The 21,602-nt window shown below is 41.1% G+C and overlaps 2 protein-coding genes across 4 annotated transcripts; one reads left to right on the top strand and one right to left on the bottom strand.

The window, feature by feature from the left end:
- The first annotated feature begins 1,926 nt into the window (after window positions 1-1,926).
- ugcg (UDP-glucose ceramide glucosyltransferase) lies at window positions 1,927-11,792 on the top strand. The gene is made up of 10 exons (XM_026356696.1): window positions 1,927-2,024; window positions 6,277-6,421; window positions 6,671-6,773; window positions 6,895-6,996; window positions 7,068-7,180; window positions 7,457-7,635; window positions 7,735-7,821; window positions 8,055-8,162; window positions 8,560-8,638; window positions 8,835-11,792. Exons 1-10 carry the CDS (start codon window positions 1,927-1,929, stop codon window positions 9,003-9,005), a joined length of 1,185 nt encoding a protein of 394 aa, XP_026212481.1. The 3' UTR covers window positions 9,006-11,792.
- On the bottom strand, window positions 8,958-21,356 carry LOC113159785 (polypyrimidine tract-binding protein 3-like). 3 transcript variants are annotated; one of them, XR_003298642.1, is made up of 15 exons: window positions 21,276-21,356; window positions 20,283-20,346; window positions 20,034-20,200; window positions 19,735-19,878; window positions 19,237-19,398; window positions 17,819-17,929; window positions 17,497-17,650; window positions 17,326-17,385; window positions 16,921-17,033; window positions 16,802-16,835; window positions 16,345-16,437; window positions 14,437-14,659; window positions 14,270-14,347; window positions 13,620-14,028; window positions 8,958-9,046 (listed from the first exon to the last, which is right to left on the bottom strand). XR_003298642.1 is itself a non-coding variant. In XM_026356691.1 (14 exons), exons 2-14 carry the CDS (start codon window positions 20,305-20,307, stop codon window positions 13,896-13,898), a joined length of 1,497 nt encoding a protein of 498 aa, XP_026212476.1. In that variant the 5' UTR covers window positions 20,308-20,346; window positions 21,276-21,356; the 3' UTR covers window positions 10,859-13,895. The 3 variants fall into 3 exon arrangements, 2 of the variants coding, with proteins under 2 accessions (XP_026212476.1, XP_026212477.1); XM_026356691.1 differs by lacking the exon at window positions 8,958-9,046 and having other exon boundaries at window positions 10,859-14,028; XM_026356692.1 differs by lacking the exons at window positions 8,958-9,046; window positions 21,276-21,356 and adding an exon at window positions 20,902-21,039 and having other exon boundaries at window positions 10,859-14,028.
- Between the last annotated feature and the right edge of the window lie 246 nt (window positions 21,357-21,602).

The raw sequence follows: 21,602 nt of genomic DNA, 5'->3' as shown, positions 1-21,602 counted from the left end.
GGACTGTGGGTGTTGATAAAGGATTCAGGGCCAGTATGACCAGAACAAGGGTTTACAGCCGCTCTAGTACTTTATTATTATTAATGCAGTGTTATCATTGGAAATTACTGGAGGTACTACATATGATATTATGTAATCACTGATGTATTCACGTGTTCATCATGCTGCCGCTGCTGGAGCTGACTGGTACAACTTTATTAACACGTCATGTGTTTTCTACCAGGAATCAGTTGGAAGTTTTGGTTTCATTGATCTGAATCTGCAAAGTAGCTGAATTTAGCTCCAGAGCAGTAGAAGAATGAAATGGAAATACTCAAGTAAAACACAAATACTTGAGTAAAAGTACTTCTAGAATAGTGTCTGACGTGAAGGCTCCTTTATAAAAGACATAGTTTCTATAAAAAGGGAACTTTTCTTTATTTCACTGTCATGTGACTAAAACAGGAAGTAGTCAGCTAATCAAACCAGACTTTGATCATTAACTGGGATAAATACAGGTGAGTTCATGCTGCTGTTTAACAGCTCATTACATCATCAGCAGGTGAGGTCAGCTGGAAAAATAAAAACAACATGCTGTTTGATGTCACACCTTTTACAACTCTGCCTGAAATGTGAATCACCTGAAGAGACGAGGTCATGACTTTCATGGATCATCACATGACGTCCTCCTTGTTTTCATAGGGGATATTGGACCTCCACCACACAAGAGTCCTTGTTTCCAGAAAAGTGAAAAGAACAAGGCTGTAAATCAGTACTGGTGGTTGAGTTCGACCTGTGATTTGTGTCATTGTGCTGTTAAAAGTCAAATACAGGTGTGTGCTGACGTGTAAATCGTTGTATTCTGTTATTTACATTTTAAACAACGTCCCAACGTTTGCAGGAACGTGTCTGTGAGCTGAACCCACTGCCTTTGTGTTGTGATCTGTGCTGAATACACCCTCAGCTGTTTCCCAGGTATTCTTTCGTCTCTCTCAGAACACACCTGTACGCATGCAGCCTGTCTTTGGATCACACGTCTTTACATGGGAGCTTTTCAGGAAACTTTCCAGGAAACTTTCAGCTGCCACTGATGTCATGGGAAAGCATTTCCTCATCTGTCTGTTCACACAGAAACTGACTCAGGTGAAACTGTTTCTGTGACTCACCTGTTAGGGCAGGGCTTATGAATGAAAGGATTCAGTTTTGTACGTGGGTGAAATTTAATTTCCACAGGAAATTGCAGCTTAAATCCAGCCTAATACTGTTAATGATTAAATATATTAAGCTTATAGCCTATAGTTATATGAGAGTGTTATGAGAACTAATAAAACCACAGCGTGTAAAAAGGAATTTTATCCTCTCTCCTTCATAATTGTAATAAATCAAGAGCAGGAAATTCTCAATTCAACATTTCAATAAACAATAATAACGAAGAAAACGTTCTTTATAATCAAATATCTGAATACAACAAAATAAGACCAGAAAACAAAACATTAAACGGAACTGAACGCTCTGAACCTCGGGTGACGTTTCCTGACGTGCACCTGTGCTGTCAGATAGGTGTGCTCTCCCCTCAGGTAACCACAGGTGTGTGTTTCCTGGTTCTCGCTCTTTGACTTTTGTTTTGAAGGGCAAGCGGAAGTAGTGTGCGTTGTGCCCGCCGCCTCCCTCGGTAGTCAGCTGACCGTCCGCCGGTCTGCTGACTGTCAAACCCCTCGATCACATCGTGACCCGCACACCAGCATCACCAGGCCGAACCAGGTCGCTTCGAGTTCCCGGACTGGTTCCTGTTAACCGGAGACCCGGATCTCTAACCTAACCTTAGCGGAGCCCGTGGCACCTGGAGTCGGACCGTGTCGCCGCTGCTCTGCCAGTGGTCCCTCTCCGGTCCTCTGTACCCCGTCTCTCCGTGACCCCTCCCGGCTCCGACTGCCCCCGCACGCCGCCATGGCCGTGCTGGACCTCGCCATGCAGGGATTCGCCGTGTTCGGCTTCATCCTGTTCTTCGTCCTGTGGCTCATGCACTTCATGTCCATCATTTACGTGTGAGTGAACCGCTAAGCTAGGCTAGGCTAAGCTAACTAACGGCTAGCACAGCGGAGCTTCTCTTTCTTCTCTTCATTTCTGTGGTTTGTCCTAAAACGTGAACCACCGGCGGGGTAACATCTGAAAACAGGACGTGGAGTCCTTCGGGGGTCCTGGTGTGTGACAGCCGGCCAAAGCTCAGTGTGTGGACGGATAACTGTTGGGCGTTTTCCTGGTTAAACGCTGTAGTTAGCTGTGCCCGTTACCGCTAACGCTAACGCCAGGCTGAGTGTGGTCACTCAGGAATCTCTGGATGTTTTAGGACAATAAAAAAGGTGTTTCAATGAATTATCCAGGTGGGGCAGCACATAATGAAGCCGGATGAGTTCATTTATCTGTACAGTGTGTTATTACAGCTTAACTCGTTTACGTCACGGTTCGTTTGTATTAACCTAGTATATATTTCCTGTTTCCTGCTCACACTGAATTACACCTGGAAACATGACTATTTAAAACATTTGTTTCATCAGAGATTATAAATGCCGCATGGTAAAACTGTCCATGTCTGCGTTTTGATTTATTATTAGTTATTCTTTAATTCGGCGTTAATCCAGTTCTCGTATCAGCACTTAATCTGATCTCATTTTGGATGAGTTTCAGGGCAGTTTCACCAACTTCACCGTGTTTTATTGTAACGAGGACATGGTAACAGGAGGTTTGCCAACTTTCCAAACTACACATATAACTACTTATGTGTGTGTTAGTTCTGTAGCGATGAGCTGTGTGCCCATAGCCTCTGTATTTTCTGTATCTGTAAAGTGGCAGTCTGGCTGGGAAAGCTAACGATATGGACCAACACTGTGTTTTCCAGTCGCTCTTGACCAATTGTTTCCTGTAGATGTGAGTACAGAGGTCTGTTTGAAACGTTTTAATCCGATTTCAGCACATTTCCTGCATTTGAGTTGTAGAACTGCACACATTAATTTAGGTCTTGGAATAACAGCAACTACTGCCAGAACATGAAATAGGCTCCTGAATGGTCTTTGAGTTGTAAGTTCACAGTAATCTTAAGCTTTTCACAGCCTGTACAGCCATCTTTTAATTTCCTGATGCAGGTTTTAAACTGTTAATGAAATGCATGTTAAGGTACATTCACGTTCTGTGCTTTTAAATTGGCTCCTCCACAGAGAAAAATACAGAAAATATACATTTTGGACCGCTATAAATAAAAGTTACTAAACCGTCAGGTTCAGTCGTGGCTGTGTCCAGGTTCATATTGATGTACTACAGATGAATCACGAGCCAGTTCATTTGACTCTTTTGGTGATCATCAGATCATCAGTGCTGTTTAACAACTCAGACAGGAAATGTGGGGGTGAGGCAGGGAGGATGTGATATGTAACCGAGGTCCCCGGCCAGACTTGATTCACATTCAAGATTCAAAAAACTTTATTAATCCCAGAGGGAAATAGTTTTGCCTCATTACAGTTGTTCTCAACACAGACAGAAAGAAAGGAACCACAACCAGGAAAGATCCAACACCAACAAAAATACACATAACCAATAACATTAATACAGATAAAAACTCAATATATGTACAGAATATGTAAAATAGATGAATGAAAATGGGTCAATATTTATAGTCCATGGTGAAATGGCAGCAATTATAAGACACAAATCGGGGGACGTTACATTTATTTCTTTATGCTGCAGACTGAGACCAAGCTTCATCTGTCTTTATGATTAACAGCTACAGAGAAAAGCACAATGCTGGTTTTGGAGAAATGTGGATAAAGATCTGTCTCCATCAGTGATTTTTCATCACTGATGGTAAAATCAGACAGAAAGTTAGAACCGGTTCAACTGCTGCTGCAATGCCACAGCTACAGATCAGCAGGAAATGATGCAGAACACAAACCTAAATTTTCAAACCTTTTTCTACGTCCGTCAGTGTGCTTTGATATAGCAGATATCATCTCACCATCTGACTCCAGATCTCCAGATAAACCCCCAGAGTCTGAGCAGATGAGATCATATCACACAATGTGCCCATGGCATGAATGTGCAGGGTAATTGTTATTGCACAGTCCACATACCAGAGTCTGTTTAAGTTACAGGTTCTGTGTGACGGCTGAGTTGTTAAAGAAAAAACAGCCTTAAACTTGTCGCTTTGCTCCAAGGCTGCACAGACTGAATCATGACATTCATGGTTCATCTGCAGGTGATTTTTCATGATTAAATGTCAGAAAGTACTGAAGATTCACGGTTCGTGGTTTTCAGCCTGCTGCTCCGCTAACTTTACATTGTGGTTGTGGTTGTTTAAACTTTAAACTGCTCAGTTTGACTGGAATTTAAGCCATTTATTTATTTCATCCATGCAGCTAGTTTATTAGCCGGTTTGGTTCCTTCGAGTTCAGGAAAAGTCCAGAATATGGAAAAAGTGTCTGCAGACAGGGAAAGTGGTAACGTAGCGTGTGTGGGTGAAGGTGACTACATGTTTGTCACAATTAAAATCCTAAAGATTCTGAGTGTAAATAATAGAATAAAACATGCTGTAGTTTAGACCTGTACGTAGCAGCAGAAGAGACACTACTGATGTACTGAGAGGCTCAGTCCATGCTTGTTTTGAGATGTCGTTGAGGTGTTATGGAGTGATACCTCTTACCTCCATATGCAATCTTTGGCTGCAAAGCAGTTTTGTATTGAAGCCTGTTTCTGCAGCAACTTGGAGAAAGCACACACACACAGGAGCACCACAATCAATTAGTCCTGTCAAGGTATTAACTGTGGTGACAGGTGATCTGAGCTGTTTGACCAGTCAGTGTGTGTGTGTGTGTGTGTGTGTGTGTGTGTGTGTGTGTGTACTTCATGAAAATACTGACTGCAAGAATGAACCTGCCAGGGAATGATGGACGGTTGGTTTCATCAGACTTCTGACACAGCTCGTAATCCCTGCTCTTGTCATGTTAACATCTACATAGTCGTCTGCTCCTCTCTGACTGTAGATTTGTGGTTTATTGCTGATGCTGTGCTGACTCCTGGATCAGTGTGAACTTCCTGCGGTGTTTCCCACAGAATGGGATTATGCTTAAGCAAGATCTGTTGGTGGTTTTACAAGGGAAGAGGTCTCACTCTGTTGAGAGTTTGTGGAACTACAGAGACACACATTGTTCAGTGGTGTTGCAGAGTGATGCCTCTTACCTCATATACAATCTTTGGCCACAGTGTTCAAGGTTCAAAATTACAAAAAACTTCAACTATCATTTCCCCCACCCCTTACAGAGGGGGGAGGAATTGTAAAGATTGATGGCCACACGTAGAAAGGATCTACTGTGGTTCTCTGTGGAGCATTTAATGTTAATAAGTCTTTGGCTGAACGTGCTCCTCTGTCCAGCCAACACACTGTGCAGTGGGTGGGAGGAGTTGTCCAGGATTGAGAGGAGTTTGGACAGCATCCTCCTTTCAGCTACAACATGTAGAGCAGGGGTGTCCAATCCCGGTCCTCAAGAGCCACTGTCCAGCTTGTTTTGCAACCAGCCTTGCACTTAAAGCTTCTGATTGGCTGAACACACCTGATCCAGGTAATCAGCAGTGGGTAAGGCAGAGATAGTTGGAAAACCAGCAGGATAGCGGCCCTCGAGGACCAGGACTGGACACCCCTGATGTAGAGGGTCCAGCTCCACCCCGAGAACAGAGCCAGCCATCAGTTTGTTTAGTCTGTTAGTGTCTGCCACCTTCATGTTGCCGCCCCAGCAGACCACAGCATAGAAGATGAAACTGGAACCACAGACTCAGTTGTGTTCATTTGAGCTATTATCAACTAAAATCACTGAATTAACGTTGGTGACGGCTGATGCGAGCAGCTGTTTCACTTCTGAACCATCAACAGCAATGATTAAAGCAAAAAAAAAAAACAATCAGCAGAACAAGTGTTCAGGAAGCTGGTGGATCTGTCCTGACTGAGACAGCGTGGATGTTGCTACTAAATTGTGGACACACAGTAACTGCATCTCATTGTTTATGACATAGACAACGGTCCAGTCATGACAGCAGACATTTACCTGGCTGGCTGTCAAGTCTACCAGGTTGGGCACCTGTGCGACCTGCCCAAGTAAATCTGTGTGGGAAACACTGCCCTGTACTTACAGCTTGGTAAAGTCAGTCTGATCTGAGCATTTGAGATGTTTGTCCCTGATAAATTAAGGTTCAGTGTTGTCCTGGTTTTGTGGCTGATGATCAGGTGCCTTCTGACCTTTGACCTCTGTATTTCAGGCGTCTCCATCTCCACAAGAAACGTTCGGAAGCCAAGCAGTCGTTCACACAGCTGGCAGGAGTTTCTCTGCTGAAGCCACTAAAGGGCGTCGACCCGAACCTGATCTCCAACCTGGAGACGTTTTTCACGCTGGATTACCCCAAGGTGACGTTTCTCACCCTGACTACCATCTCACGTCATCACCTCTGACGGCCAATCAGCTGCTTTCACTGCTATACTTAGTCCTCTTGAAACCCATATACCACCCAGGTAGCATCTAACTGCCCCGTCTGAAACACAGTTGCCCCAACCACGCGATGTCCAATCTACCACTGCCCCCAGACTACCTTCTGTGCTCCAATCTGACCCCGAGCTGCTGTCTAACTTCCCCCTCCTTGTGTTCTGTTTTCGCAGTATGAGATCCTGCTGTGTGTTCAGGATACGGATGATCCAGCTGTTGATGTTTGTAAAAAGTTGTTGGGAAAATATCCCAACGTAGACGCTCGATTATTCATCGGTGAGAAACCGCTTCTCGTTTTTCCTTATTCCACATTGTTTCTATCATCATCTAACAACCTGTAGTTTTCTTAGTCCTTGTTAGCATCTATTGTTGGCATGTGTTGTTCTTTGGTTCTCAGGGGGTAAGAAAGTTGGAATCAACCCCAAAATCAACAACCTGATGCCAGGTTACGAAGGAGCCAAATATGGTCTGGTCTGGATCTGTGACAGCGGCATCAGAGGTCAGTATCCCTGCAGCTAAGACACCTTTATTCATCGGTGCTAATGCTAACTCCCTGTGTGTATTTGTTAGTGAAACCAGACACCCTGACGGATCTGACCAATCACATGACGGAGAAGGTGGGACTGGTCCACGGTTTGCCGTATGTTGCCGACCGCCAAGGCTTCGCCGCCACACTAGAGCAGGTGGGGTCGGATTAAAGGTCTCCAGTAACTAGTTCTTAAAGACGGGTTCAGATTACATGATGTCAGACCAACGTCCCTGCTGTTTTATCATTAGTTTTATAGTTTTGCTCAGTTGTTCATATTAAAAGTCACTGGATGCAGTGAAACCATAAATCCTACGTTGGGCTGGCTACACGATGAAGCTGGAGATATTCTAATGTGTTGTTAAAGTCTTTTCAACTAGCTGTTTGGTGCTAACTGTCTGTATAACAGATGCTAATGCTAACCTGTTTCCAGGTGTATTTTGGGACGTCCCACCCTCGCTCCTACATCTCAGCTAATGTGACGGGGATAAAGTGTGTGACGGGGATGTCGTGTCTGATGAGGAAGGACGTGTTGGATCAGGCCGGCGGATTGGTCGCCTTCGCTCAGTACATCGCGGAGGATTACTTCATGGCAAAAGCCATTGCTGACAGGTTAGCATGTTAGCATTAGCACCTGCAGTTTGACTGATGTTGGTTTGAGGTTTAAAGCTGTTCGTGATGTGTTAGTTACACGAAACTCTACTTTCTCAGGGGCTGGAAGTTCTCTATGGCAACACAGGTGGCCTTGCAGAATTCTGGGTCCTACTCTATTGGCCAGTTCCAGTCCCGCATGATCAGGTGATGTTTAAAGGTTTAATCCAACTGTCACATATGATACAAACTGATCCAACTGATATTTGAGGAACTAATCGACTATTCGTTAGTATTTTACTCTCTGTGTTCATTGATGAGTCAGTAAAGACTTTAAATCTAGCGTCTCTTTGTTCCTTAGACCAGGACTCATTTCTACATACGTTATATGTTTAACTAAGTTGTTAATAATAATCTTAATTGTCTGTGGACATTCTCAGGTGGACAAAGTTGAGGATCAACATGCTGCCTGGCACCGTGTTGGAACCTGTGTCTGAGTGCTTCCTGGCCAGCCTCATCATTGGCTGGGCAGCACATCACGTGTTCAGGTACTCAGCCAAACAGAGAGCAGGAGGCAGCAGGTTATGTTGATGTTGATGTTGCTGGGTGAAGATTTGTCTTCAGGTTATTTTATACAAGACCAAACTTGTTTTTATATATTAAATACGTCCATCTGCTTTAACGAGTTCTAACTAATGATACGACTAAGTTACTGAATCCCTGCTGGTTCTCATCTTGAACTTTGGCCATAAGACGTGTAAGATTGAACCCGGAGCAGCCCGTTCACATGTGTTCTTCTGTATTTGACTAAAGTTTCATGGTGACCGTGGATTTTTGTGTTAAAGTGATTATTTAGCCATAAATATATTAATATTTATTCATGATAATATAAGAGGTTTAAGTGGCTGTGACACTGGAAAACATGGATCTGTGTTGGTTTTGTAGATGGGACATGATGGTTTTCTTCATGTGTCACTGTCTCGCCTGGTTTATATCCGACTACATCCAGCTCACAGGAATTCAGGTACCAGTCAAAAAGGAACATTTAAAGACATTTTTCAGGCTTGATTACTTCTTTATACATTTTACTTTATCTTAAAGGGAATTGTCTGATATTTATTTTTAATATATCAAAAGAAATAAGAAGTAAATTGAAACTGGAACAAACACGTTTAAAAAGGTTCAGTGTTTGATCTGGTTGATCCTCGGTCGTCCTGCAGGGCGCCCCGCTGTGCTTCTCCAAACTGGACTTTGCCGTCGCCTGGTTCATCAGGGAGTCCATGGCGGTGCAGATCTTCCTGTCGGCTCTGTGGGACCCCACCATCAGCTGGAGGACCGGACGGTACCGGCTGCGCTGCGGCGGCACTGCCGAGGAGATCCTCGACGTGTAGTTACTATGGCAACTGGCTGCACTTTGACCCTCCTCCTTCTCCTGATAGTGGGGAGAGAGACTGATGTTTGTTTTTTTTTATGAGAAAAACTGAAGCGAGTGTGAGTGTGAGTGTGTGTGTGTGTGTGTGTGTGTGTGTGTTTTTATCTATTTATGTTCGTTTTGGTGCTAAAACTAAATGATGCCAGAACAAGCCAATGAGAGCACAGGAAGAAAGACAGACATTTTAAAATGGGAGGGAGTGATGTGTTGCACTGAAACATCTGATCTTTGATCAGAGTTGGACAAACAAGGAGAAATGAACCAGTCAGGAAAGAGGAGTTGAAACGATCTCCCCTGATCGGCTGATTGAGTTTTTCCCCGTCGGATTCATGAGGTTCATGTGGAAGCAAACGGCAGCCGAACTCATTTTAACTTTACTGAGAATTACAGTCAATTAGGAACTCATCTGTCGTTTCACTTCCACTCTGAGTTTTGGGAACGGTTTCACACATGTAGTACACATAGTAGAATAGTAGTAGTTCCGAAACACACCTAACATCCCAAACACTTTATTCTCATTGGTAAAACACCCCGTTGTATTTCCATCCACTGCTTTTCATTAACATTTCCAGTGTTGACTGAAAAACGTAGAAACATCAGAAACAAAAATGTGAAACGTGTTTTCTGTTGTCCAGGTGTAAAAGTAGTTATGGAAACGGACTGATGTGATCTGACATTTAGGAAAAGTGGATTTTGGATGAATTCTTATTGGCAAACTTGAACTTACTGTAAATGTCAAAGACTTGAATTCAGGCCGATGGTTTTTAAAGGAAAACACTCGCATGTCTCGTTGCTGTTTAGTTAAATTGCTGCAGCTGTGATTTGCTTCCATTGTTTTTTCAGTGAAGTGAAGTTAAAACTCCAAATGTGTGTAGAGCTGCACAGACGGATTATTGGACAGTACAGAAGCAGTTTACTTGTTTATGACTTAATATCTAATGATAATCAAGAAATCCGTCACGTGTTTCCAGGAGAGAAAACGCAACGTACAGACCTGTGCTTACTTTAAGTCCTGTGGCTCCAGCTCTTTGCTAAAAAGCTAATGATCTCTTTATTACTGCAGTAAGAAGAAAAGGATCCTCAGCTTCTGTGTAATCGTCACTTTGAAACCTACTGATTTGTGCAGCTTTAAGTTAAAAATGTGAATCCAGTCGGCCAGAGAGAAAGACGGTTTCTCTGCTTGGCTGATTTAGTCTGGTTAAAAAATGCAAGAAAAAAAAAACTTTATTAAATCTAAAAATCTTTGAGACATTTTTTCATAATTATGTCGTCTATCCTGGAGAAAAACTACGACTTGTACGATCTTTGTTTTGTCATTACAAAACTGACCGTAGCTCTTTTTAACAACAGTAACTTACTAACGTGATCAGAATAAAAACCTCAAGATTATAAAGATGATTAAAAAAAAGAATCTTTCAATTTGACTGAATTAAAAACATGATAACTTTCCTTCTCACCAGTAAAAGTTAAATTAAATTTCATTTAAAAACTAGAAATATTTTTAAAGATTTTTAAAAATCTTGGTAAATATCAAATGTGATCATTTAAAGAACTTGATCTTGATTTACAGTGTTCTGATTACGTTCTCATAATTGTAACAATAACAACTTAAGACGACGTTTGTGTCATAATAATAATAACAGCAGCTACGGAAGTTAACGTACGTACAGAATACGACATCGTAATTACGAAAAGTCTCAAACGAATTCTTTAGCAGTCGTGAACATTTGAACGTGACAAAGTCGTAAAACAAAAAAACTGATAAAAATCTGGCCCATCAGATCAGAGCTGTTGTTTTTTTACCCTCCACTGAATGAATTCCAGTATTCTGTGATGGTCGTTGGTCGCAACATTTCATTTGATCAGCACTGGACCAAACTCATTTGAAAACCTTTTGTACAAAAGAATAAAACCGTTTCTCAACATGTCTGAACACCGCGTGTTTGTGTGTATGCGTTTTTTCTAAAGCTGCGTTTATCGTTAGTTGTTTGCCGCAGGCGGTTTGCTTGATGACGTCATCTCTGAGTCGGACGAACCCCTGTTGTTGTCGTCCAATAGGATCAGTAGGATTTGTTTATTGTTGTTTTTTTTAGATTTGCAGTTATCTGCTGTAGCCTGCAAAACGACCAATCACAGTAGAGGATTGTGTCAACACAGGAACAATAAAGTTTCAGTAAAGCTGAATTTGAAATGTGTATTTTGTGTTTCTTTGATAGTGAGGAGCAGCACAGCCGTCGGTTGTCCGATGGTTTATTTATTGATTCAGTGGTTCATGCTACAACTTCCTGTCAAACTTTCAGAATAAATAAAAACTGAATCAAGCACAGCTAAAAGTTTAACACCCCCCCCCCCAAATCTCTTCATGCACTGGTTCAATTTAAAAAATATTTCATATAATAACAACAATAACAGTCCCACCTGCTCCCACAATGCACCACAAGTACTTTACATTCATTAGCATAAAAAAACAAATACATTCACATAAAGCTGTTCGGGTTGGAGCTCGAACAGGAAGAACAAAACTCTGTCAGGTTTAAGCAAAGTATATGGGCAAAAAGGGACGAAGGAAAAACAAGAAATTCAACATTTTCACTTTCCCATGGGTTTAAATGAAATGAGAACAAATTAAAAAGGTGTTTTATGTTTTCATGTCTCCCTGTTAAATAATGATTTTATTCTGTTTTACCCAAGTGTGTAAGAAAAACATGTAACTTGTGTTCATATTATTAAACGTGTTACCAATGAACCGAGGTAATACTTGGAATTTTGTCATATGCTACACTACACAGATTACATGGTAAAATACCTGTTCAGTTTAAGAAGTAGTGAGTCAAAACAAGTATTAGAACAGGTTATAAGCATTTTTTAGGAATTGAAAACATGTAAAACATTAAACACATTACAGTACTTGTTAAATTAGACGTAGCAAATAAAAACTGTAGTACTGAGTGAAATACACCCAAGTATAAGAACATGTATAACAAGCTTGTGAACATGATGTTGTACATGTTCATACAGTTACATCTGAGCTACTTTCTAAGTTACATTACAATAATAAGACTACACATGTAACCTTTGACAAAGCCCACGAGTAGCATGTTACTGTACATGTTTAACATACTTGTAGCCACACACTTAATTATTAAACTAATAAATATCGTTGCACGGTGGGCGCAGTGTAACACGTGTTACAGGTCGGAGTTGTAATTTTTCTGCCTGACACAGAGGAAATGAAAGAGGTGGCTTGAATCCACAGAATCTGTCACTTCAGTGTGTGAAGACACGAAAACATAAAACATGTTGAGAACCTTAAAATGCAAATATTAGGGAGAGAGTTTAGTACTTTTATAAAACGTAAGCCACTTAAACAGGAAATGGGAAATGGTGTCCTAATGTGGAAATGGGTTCATCCAATTAAAAGGCACGTAAACTTTGGCTTCGTTTGACCCCACAAGACTTTGTAATCACTAATTAAAAAACGGAATTTGTTTCCTAAAACAAAAGTATTAAGATTTATTTTAGTTAAAGTTCAAAAATATGAATTGTTGTACAGTTACACAAAAATGACCACGTTGAATTTGAAAAATAAAAATAAATATGGAAGAGAACATGTTGGAATTAGTTTTCTGTAACACTGAGGCCATTTTAATCCAAAACCAAAAACGTAACTAAAGACACAGAAGAACATTTACCGAGGCCAGTGGTCACAAGGCAAAGTGGGAATCGGCAGCTTCCTGTTTTCTGTGGCTTGTTTCCTGTTTAAGAAAATCACCAACGTCTCCAAACACAAAACAAAAACCAGAACAATCGAATCTTCAGCAAGGAGCAAAAAACTGCTGCATTTAAATTACATGTATTTTAATAGATAAAAGGAAGAAGGGCTGATGAACCAACCACAGCTCAGGTTGATAAACACGCACACACACACACACCCATACATATATATATATAAATGTGTATATATATATATATATATACATATACATATATATACATACACCCATATAAATACACACACACAGATACGACAGGTGGTCAAAGCTAGTTCTGGTTTTACAGTATAAATACATTCATGATTTTAGTCTCCCAAAAACACAACTTAACAAAACATATTTTTGAAAAAATTCTACTAAATAAAACGTTTGATTATTACGACCACCACCCAAACTCCACTCAGCATGTAAAAAACCAAACAAACAGCAGAGAAATTAAGAAAAATAAGGCACCGAAGAAGGTTTGTTGAGATCGCAGCCAGACAAATCCTAAGAAGAAGATTAATTAATTCATATATAATCAGATGGTGCAGCGCTGAAGATTAAAAAGTAACATGACCGTTTGGAATAAATCCAAAAAAGAAGAAAAGGATTCATTTATAAAATGTTGTTTTGGTTTTAAACGATACAAAATGAATTTCAAAAATGACTGTAAAGAAAAATGTAAAAGTTTTACAGGATCAACTTTTCTAAAGACGCAGAACAAATCATCTTTCCATTATTTGGGGAAAAGGCCGATTTTATTTTGAAAACTTTGTCATCACATTACTTTAACATTAAGACAAAAAAATTCAACTCACATTGGTTCCTTGTTGGACTCCATTACCCACAATACACTGCTACTCAGTCCTCAGTCTGTTCAGGAATGTGCTCTGTAACCATGGCGAGGACCCCTCATTGTGACATCATCTGTCACTGTGATGTCAGAGCTTTTGTAGGCACGGTATCGGGGCCCTCCCATTGGTCCGTTTGTTCTCGCTGTGGGACGATACGTGGCCCCCGACGTCTGGCTGGTTAGATGGTGGACTCGGAGTCTCTGAGTCCACCATCTGAGCCTCTTCCAGTTTCTGAGAGAGTCAGATGGTGGACTTGGAGAAGGAGACCCGCAGGTGCTGGTTGTGATCCAGCTGGTGGTCGTGCAGAGCGATCAGAGCCTCGATGGCCTCCTCCACGGACGCCAGCTGCATCAGAGCCATCTTCCTGTCCTTCCTGTGACATCAGAGAAAGTGACATCATCACAACAGGTGACCACAAGGGGGAGGGAAGAAGAAGGAAGTGTGAGGAGGCCACGCTCAGCTTGGTCTGAAAGAGCTCATGTGATAATTCTAAGTGACAGAACCCGTGACCGGGAGACAGACGTGCTGCTAACTGGTACAGAACCAATCTACCACAAGTTTGACCTTAGAGGACCCGTTTGAACATTTCAACTCTAACGAGGTTCAGGACTCACTGGAAGAACTTGAAGGCCTTGACTGTGAATCCGCTGGAGACAAATAAATCCTTCAACCCGTCCTCACTGACCGACGAGCTGGGACACAAAGGAAGCAGAAGGACAGGTGAGACGCTGGGAAACAGCAGAAGAAGAAGACGCAGACGTTTCTGTGAATGGCGTCTTACGGGATGTTGGACAGGTGCAGCGTGGCCGACGGAGGGAAGATGTTGTTGAAGTTTTTGGACCCTGGTTTTTTGAAGCGGTGGAGGGAGGAGCCTGAGAAATCCCGGGTCAGCGCCTGCTCCTCCTGCCCCGCCCCCCCTCGAGGCAGCTGCACCACCGGGTGTTTGGACAGGGTGACCCGGATCACGTTACCGTGGAGACGCTGCCCGTTCAGGTGGCTCATCGCTGTGGAGGGAAACGGGTTTCACTAATACAGTTACTACACTAATACTACAGTAGAAATACTGTAGTTATTACACAGTTCAAAGTGATGTGTACTGTGTACTGTAATGTTCTGTAATACTGTGTACTGTAATACTCCGTACTGTAATATTCTGTAATACCGTGTACTGTAATATTCTGTAATACTGTGTACTGTAATACTGTGTACTGTAATATTCTGTTATACTCTGTACTGTAATATTCTGTAATACTGTGTACTGTAATACTCTACTGTAATATTCTGTAATATTGTGTACTGTAATATTCTGTAATACTGTGTACTGTAATACTCCGTACTGTAATATTCTGTAATACCGTGTACTGTAATATTCTGTAATACTGTGTACTGTAATACTCTACTGTAATATTCTGTTATACTCTGTACTGTAATATTCTGTAATACTGTGTACTGCAATACTCTGTACTGTAATATTCTGTAATATTGTGTACTGTAATATTCTGTACTGTAATATTCTGTAATACTGTGTACTGTAATACTGTGTACTGTAATATTCTGTAATACTGTGTACTGTAATATTCTGTGATATTCTGTACTGTAATACTCTGTACTGTAATATTCTGTAATACTGTGTACTGTAATACTCTGTACTGTGATATTCTGTAATACTGTGTACTGTAATATTCTGTACTGTAATATTCTGTAATATTGTGTACTGTAATATTCTGTAATACTATGTACTGTAATATTCTGTAATATTGTGTACTGTAATATTCTGTAATACTCTGTACTGTAATACTCTGTACTGTAATATTCTGTAATACTGTGTACTGTAATACTCTGTACTGTGATATTCTGTAATACTGTGTACTGTAATATTCTGTACTGTAATATTCTGTAATATTGTGTACTGTAATATTCTGTAATACTATGTACTGTAATATTCTGTAATATTGTGTACTGTAATATTCTGTACTGTAATACTCTGTACTGTAATATTCTGTAATATTGTGTACTGTAATATTCTGTAATACTCTGTACTGTAATATTCTGTAATATTGTGTACTGTAATATTCTGTAATACTCTGTACTGTCATACTCTGTGATATTCTGTACTGTAATATTCTGTACTGTAATACTCTGTACTGTAATATTCTGTAATATTGTGTACTGTAATATTGTGTAATACTCTGTACTGTAATATTCTGTAATATTGTGTACTGTAATATTCTGTAATACTCTGTACTGTAATACTCTGTGATATTCTGTACTGTAATACCCTGTACTGTAATATTCTGTAATACTGTGTACTGTAATACTCTGTACTGTGATATTCTGTAATACTGTGTCCTGTAATATTCTGTACTGTAATACTCTGTACTGTAATATTCTGTAATACTGTGTACTGTAATACTCTGTGATATTCTGTACTGTAATACTGTGTACTGTAATACTCTTTGATATTCTGTACTGTAATACTCTGTACTGTAATATTCTGTAATACTGTGTACTGTAATAGTGTGTGGTGCCATAGAAGTTTTTTAATTTGTTCATAAAATTGACATCGTCTCATTTTCATTTCCCCTAACTTCATTAATTATTTTATGAGGTAAAAACATTTCTATGTACTAACACGGTATTTCTGCTCGTGTTTGTGGTTAAAGTTCAAGAAAAAAAATAAATGTCAGACCGAGTTGAGCCTGGGTGGCGTCGCTCATCTGAACCAGAGCGTTTTCCTTTTTGTTGAAGAGGATTTTTACTCTCTGGACGTCCCCATAAACACCTGAGAGCACATACACACACACACGATAAACAGCTTCAAATAATTCAGGTTTATTAGTGATAATAATCTAAAAATATTAGTTTCACTTATGCTAAGAAAAACACTAAAGAGAAAGACCTGCTAATCAGTATGAATTCCCATTTTCATACTTTATTGAAGTGTTCATCGATTGTTTTATATTCAGTTCCAGGACTCAAGTTCTAATTTAGTTCGTAATTTATCATTATAATGTATGTTGTTTCAAGTTTAAATCAGATTACCATCACCATCACTTCACCTCAGAAGCAGTGAGAAACATTGAATGAAAATTAAAACTGAATTCTTTAAATGTTTCTTGCTAATGATGATTTAAACAGGTTCTTACCAAACAGGATGAAGAGGCAGTGCGGCGACACGCTCTGCACAGACAAACAGTGTTAACGCGTTACCTTAGAGTGCACTGCTCTGATTGGTTGGTCATTGTGTGACAGTGTGATCTCTGACCTCTGGGTTCAAGTTAGACACCAACAGCACCGAGTGGACGGGAGGGGGCGCTACCTGTAGCGAGACACGTGTGGGGGACACCAACGAGCCAGGGACGGCCGCCATTGACAGAGCTTAGGAAGAAAAGACATGTAACTTTATTTAAAACTAAGAAACAGAATTAAAACGTGACTTAAATCAAAGTGTTCTTAAAACAGAAGAATTCACTTTTTTAAATCAAATAATTAGAAAAAAAAATATTTAAATCAGAAAAAAAGAAAATTTTAAGTTTCATTTAAATCAGCAAAATAAATGAAATTTAAAGCAGAAGAAATTATAAAATTATATTTGCCATAAAAACAAAAAGTTAACATAACAGAAGAAATAATGTGATTTAATTCATTGACGGTTTGATGTCTGACTCACCTGTGTGTTGGTGGAAGGGTGGGGGGAAAGCTGCAGCTCCATATGGAGGGAGGGCCACACCTGTAACACACCAGCCCAGTTACTGTCCAGTCACACAGACGCCACCTTCAGTGACATATGAACACGTCTTAAACACACAGACACCAACACGGCGTCGTTAGCTCCTCCCACCGAATGCGGCCGGCTCCAACTCTCCGGTCGGGAGGTCGGCTCTGGTGAAGTCCCGGCTCTTCTCGTTGTTGTATTTGACGTTGAGCGCGCTCAGTTTGGAGAAGTCTATCCTCAGAGTGCAGCAGCCGTTGTAGATGTTCTGACCGTCCAGAGCCTGAAACACAGGAAGTCACAAAGCTGCCATCTGATCGGACCTCAGACTCTATACTGGAGCTGTAAATGGTTTTCTACTGCCATTCACTGAGGAAATGTTTTTAACTTCTCTGCATCCAAACAGTTTACGTACAGTGTGTGTGTGTGTGTGTGTGTGTGTGTGACTCACTCCCTTGGCGTGTTGAGCGTGCACGGCATCACTGAACTGCAGCAGAGCCTGGAACTGATTGTTTCTGGTGAAGGTGATGATCTTCAGCACAGAGCCGAACTTACTGAAGATCTGAAAACAGACGAGAAATAAACGAGTTTGTTTGGATTTAAAACAATGAATTTACTACATTTACTCTGTTTTAATGCTGCTCAACAAACAACTTACAACAAACCACCTGTAGAACAGTGGCCAGATTTGTTCTGTCAGGAGAATGTTTGCATTTTAATATTGATCATTTGGGGGAAGTATTATTTAAAATTAATTTGTGAACGTTTGAAAATAGTTTTAACAATAAGGTGACTACACGTCATCATAATTAAGAACCTTAAAGAAAGAAAATACGGAGACTCTCCGAGGAAATGATATTTGGACCTGAGCTTTAGCTTTGACAGAGATTTATTTAGTTCCTCTGTGTACGGACCAGGATCACAGCCTGACTGAAGTATGTGTGAGGACACGTTAAACCACGTGTTACAGACGAAACTCTATGAAAATATCCTCTGACACAGCCAACCGATCCTAAAGCAGAGTCTGTTTCCTGCTGTCCAGTCGGAGCAGAGGATGTAAGTTACCTGCACTCACATCATTTAAATCGCTTCTTGAAACTGATCCATGTAAATATCTATGGAAACGTGGTTTTCAAAAGTTAGTATTTCCTGGCTGCTGCTGTTTGGTGAAGAAGCTTTAATTTGCTTATGTTATGTATATTTGCATGTTGTTCCTCACACAACGACTACATCGCACTGTTCCCGTTTCATTCTGCTCTCTTCTGTTTTTATCGAACCAAGTTTTAGCGACAAGTCCATCTTTCCATGTGACGACTGTTTTTACCATCGTTGTACAGCTGATTATTACTTATATTGTACAAATAAACAAAGGTACTTGAAAGTTTGTGAACCGCTTCTCTCCATTTCTCCATAAACATTATTAAATTAGTAATAATTAATAAGTTACAAAATTAAAGAAATGAGAAATAAACATTATACGTAATGGCGTATTAATGGTGGCATACGAGCCATAACTGTTATGTATGGAGTTAAAATAAATGAACCTGTTCCTTCAGTAACTGTTTATCAGCCCTGCGCGCCATCTTGCAGGGTTTCCCGTTCATTCCTCCTGCAGAACACCTGCACCTTTCATTCTATTTCAACTCGAGTCTGTTGACAAAACTATTATTTCAGGATGAATAAAGTTGTATTTTATCTTTATGCTCTGAGCAAACACATTTATTACCACATTTATTACCACATTTACTGAATGAATTCCATTCTATCTTCTAACACAATAAGTATAATTACAGAAACGTAGCAACATGAGCTCCTAAGAACAGCAAAAAGACCAAAGCACAGAAACTTCAGCGTTGATGATCAACAGACCTGCTGCAGGACCTCCAGAGTCACTGGGTAAAATAAATTCTCTACAATGATTCTCAGGACCGGACTGTGACCAGGTGTTAAGGCCCGCACCTCCCCACTTGTCGCCACATTCCCAGAATGCATCGCTGTGGCGTTGATGACCTGCAGCGCTGCCTGAGCTCTCTGAGAAACAAACAAACAAACAAAAAAAACCAATGATGAACATGAAAAGTTTCTTTCAACCTAAATCGTTTATTGATTAACTGAAGAAGGAAACCTGTCGATCAGTTTCTATCAAAGGTGGAGTGTGGTTACCTTATGTGTCACATACAATTAAATATTAATACAGTAATAAATAACAAATTTCACAGGTTTCCACCAGCTGCTTTTCTTCTAAAGTAATTTGTTTCTGGTTATTTTTTATCTGTTGTTTTAAACTTTAAAATAAACATAATTTCAAATGTATTCTACAATATAATAAATACAATAAAAATAAATGAAGTGACCAGAGCGTCTCACCTGATTGGTCAAATTGTCCGTCTTGAGCTCGCGATGGGTGGAGTACTGAATGTAGATTGGCTGGTTCCTGACAGTGGGCGTGGCTGAAGTGTAGTAATTCACCATGGTAACAGCCGCTTCGTCCGACGCCATTTCTAAAAATGCCTTGAAGACATGAATAATAATAAAATTATTTTAATATAAAATACTGACGTGGAAACTTGATGAATTATGACCAAATAAAATTCAATAAAAAAAGTGTAAACAAATAAACAACAACACAGTCAGTACAGATGCACGTGTTCGGCTCCTCCTGTCACCTGGTTCTTGGTCTTCAGCGTGATCAGTTTATGAACTCGGCCGAACGGCAGCGCCAGAGCCAGAACTTCCTGTTCAGAGACGTCGGCAGGTAGCTGACGCAGGTGAAGCACCCGAGACGGGACGCACTGGGCACGCTCAGAAACACACAGCCTATCAGTGCCATCCACTGTGGACAGGTAAACATACAGGTAAGTGACTTTAACCTTTGGGGTTTTCAGACAGAGAGGGAGGGAGGGGCCGAGACTCACCTGCGGACAGGTTGGAGGTGCTCATGTTCGCAGAGCAGCTGAGAGACAACGTAAACACTGATTCCTGCAGAGAAACACAAATATTGTGATTAAGTCTTTGTCGACGAGAAGTGACACATGAAAACCATCATCTCAGGTGTGGCGTCGGTTACGGGAACAGATTGGACACCTGAGATCCACCCACAAGAACCCGGTGTGACACCGGCGTCACTCGTTTGGGTTTCTGGTTCTACCGAGCAGGGAGAACTGGGTTCCTCAGGTGGACTCTGTGGTTTTATCCCGGTGTAACTAGGTGTAGAGAAAAGTGTTCCACGTGTTCCATCTGGTTTGTTCTTCATTGAACATCGTGGTTCTCATGGGTTAATGATGTTGTTGTGTGTGCTGCTGATAATCATAATAATCATAATAATCATAATAATCACGATCTCCTGACGAGAACAACACGTGAGAACAGCTACTAACGTCTAAACAACAATGTCCAGGATGGTCTGCACGTCCTGTTCGTCAGGTCTGATGATCACGACCTGTTTTTATTCTGATTATTAACAACTTACAGCTGATTATCACACAGTACGTTTAAGGAACATACAGGAACAAACGTCAGAAAACCTATTGGTACCTGACTCCTCCTTCGTTCAGTCCACTAACTTTAGGAAACATTAGGAACATATAAAGCACCTCGTGTGTTCTCCTGAGAACATTTGAGGAGTTTTAGCGACTAAAAACGAACAGATTCTCTCTGTTTTCATGAAGTAAGCAGCTCGTCTCTCCGGTTCCAGGTATCGCGGGATTTCAGCCGCTCAGATCCCGCCGCTCGGTGGTCGCTCGCGACACTTTGAACCAAAACAAAACGAGGAAACGAGTCGCACGAGCGACACACGGAGCGCGAGGGGGTCGGCGGCGGGGGGCTCGCGCAGGTGCGGTTCAGTCACCAGGGAAACGGAGGACGGCGGGAAGATTCGGGAAAGGTTCGGGAGGATTCCCCGCGCTCACCCGTCCATGGTCCGCGGCGAGGAAGAGGAGGAGGACGAGGAGGAGGAGGACGAAGAGGAGGAGGAAGAGGAGGAGGACGAAGAGGAGGAGGAAGAGTTGTTTTGGTCCGCGAGCCTCCCGCTCCGCAGCCAGGCAGCGACCGTGGAGAACAACGAGCTCACTTCCCGTTCGATGACGTCACGGGACAAGATGGCGACTCGCGGACACGCCTCGGATCAAAAGGATCGATAATAATCCATAGATCAATGAAACAGATCATCCCCCGAAACACGGACAGCAGATTAACGAACACTTTGTTTTCTTCGGCTTCAGAACCAAAAGTAAAAG

Source organism: Anabas testudineus, chromosome 12, assembly GCF_900324465.2.
Source record: "Anabas testudineus chromosome 12, fAnaTes1.2, whole genome shotgun sequence".
Taxonomy (NCBI): domain Eukaryota; kingdom Metazoa; phylum Chordata; class Actinopteri; order Anabantiformes; family Anabantidae; genus Anabas; species Anabas testudineus.
Note: the sequence above shows the minus strand (reverse complement) of the source record. Positions and strands in the feature narration are given on the sequence as shown.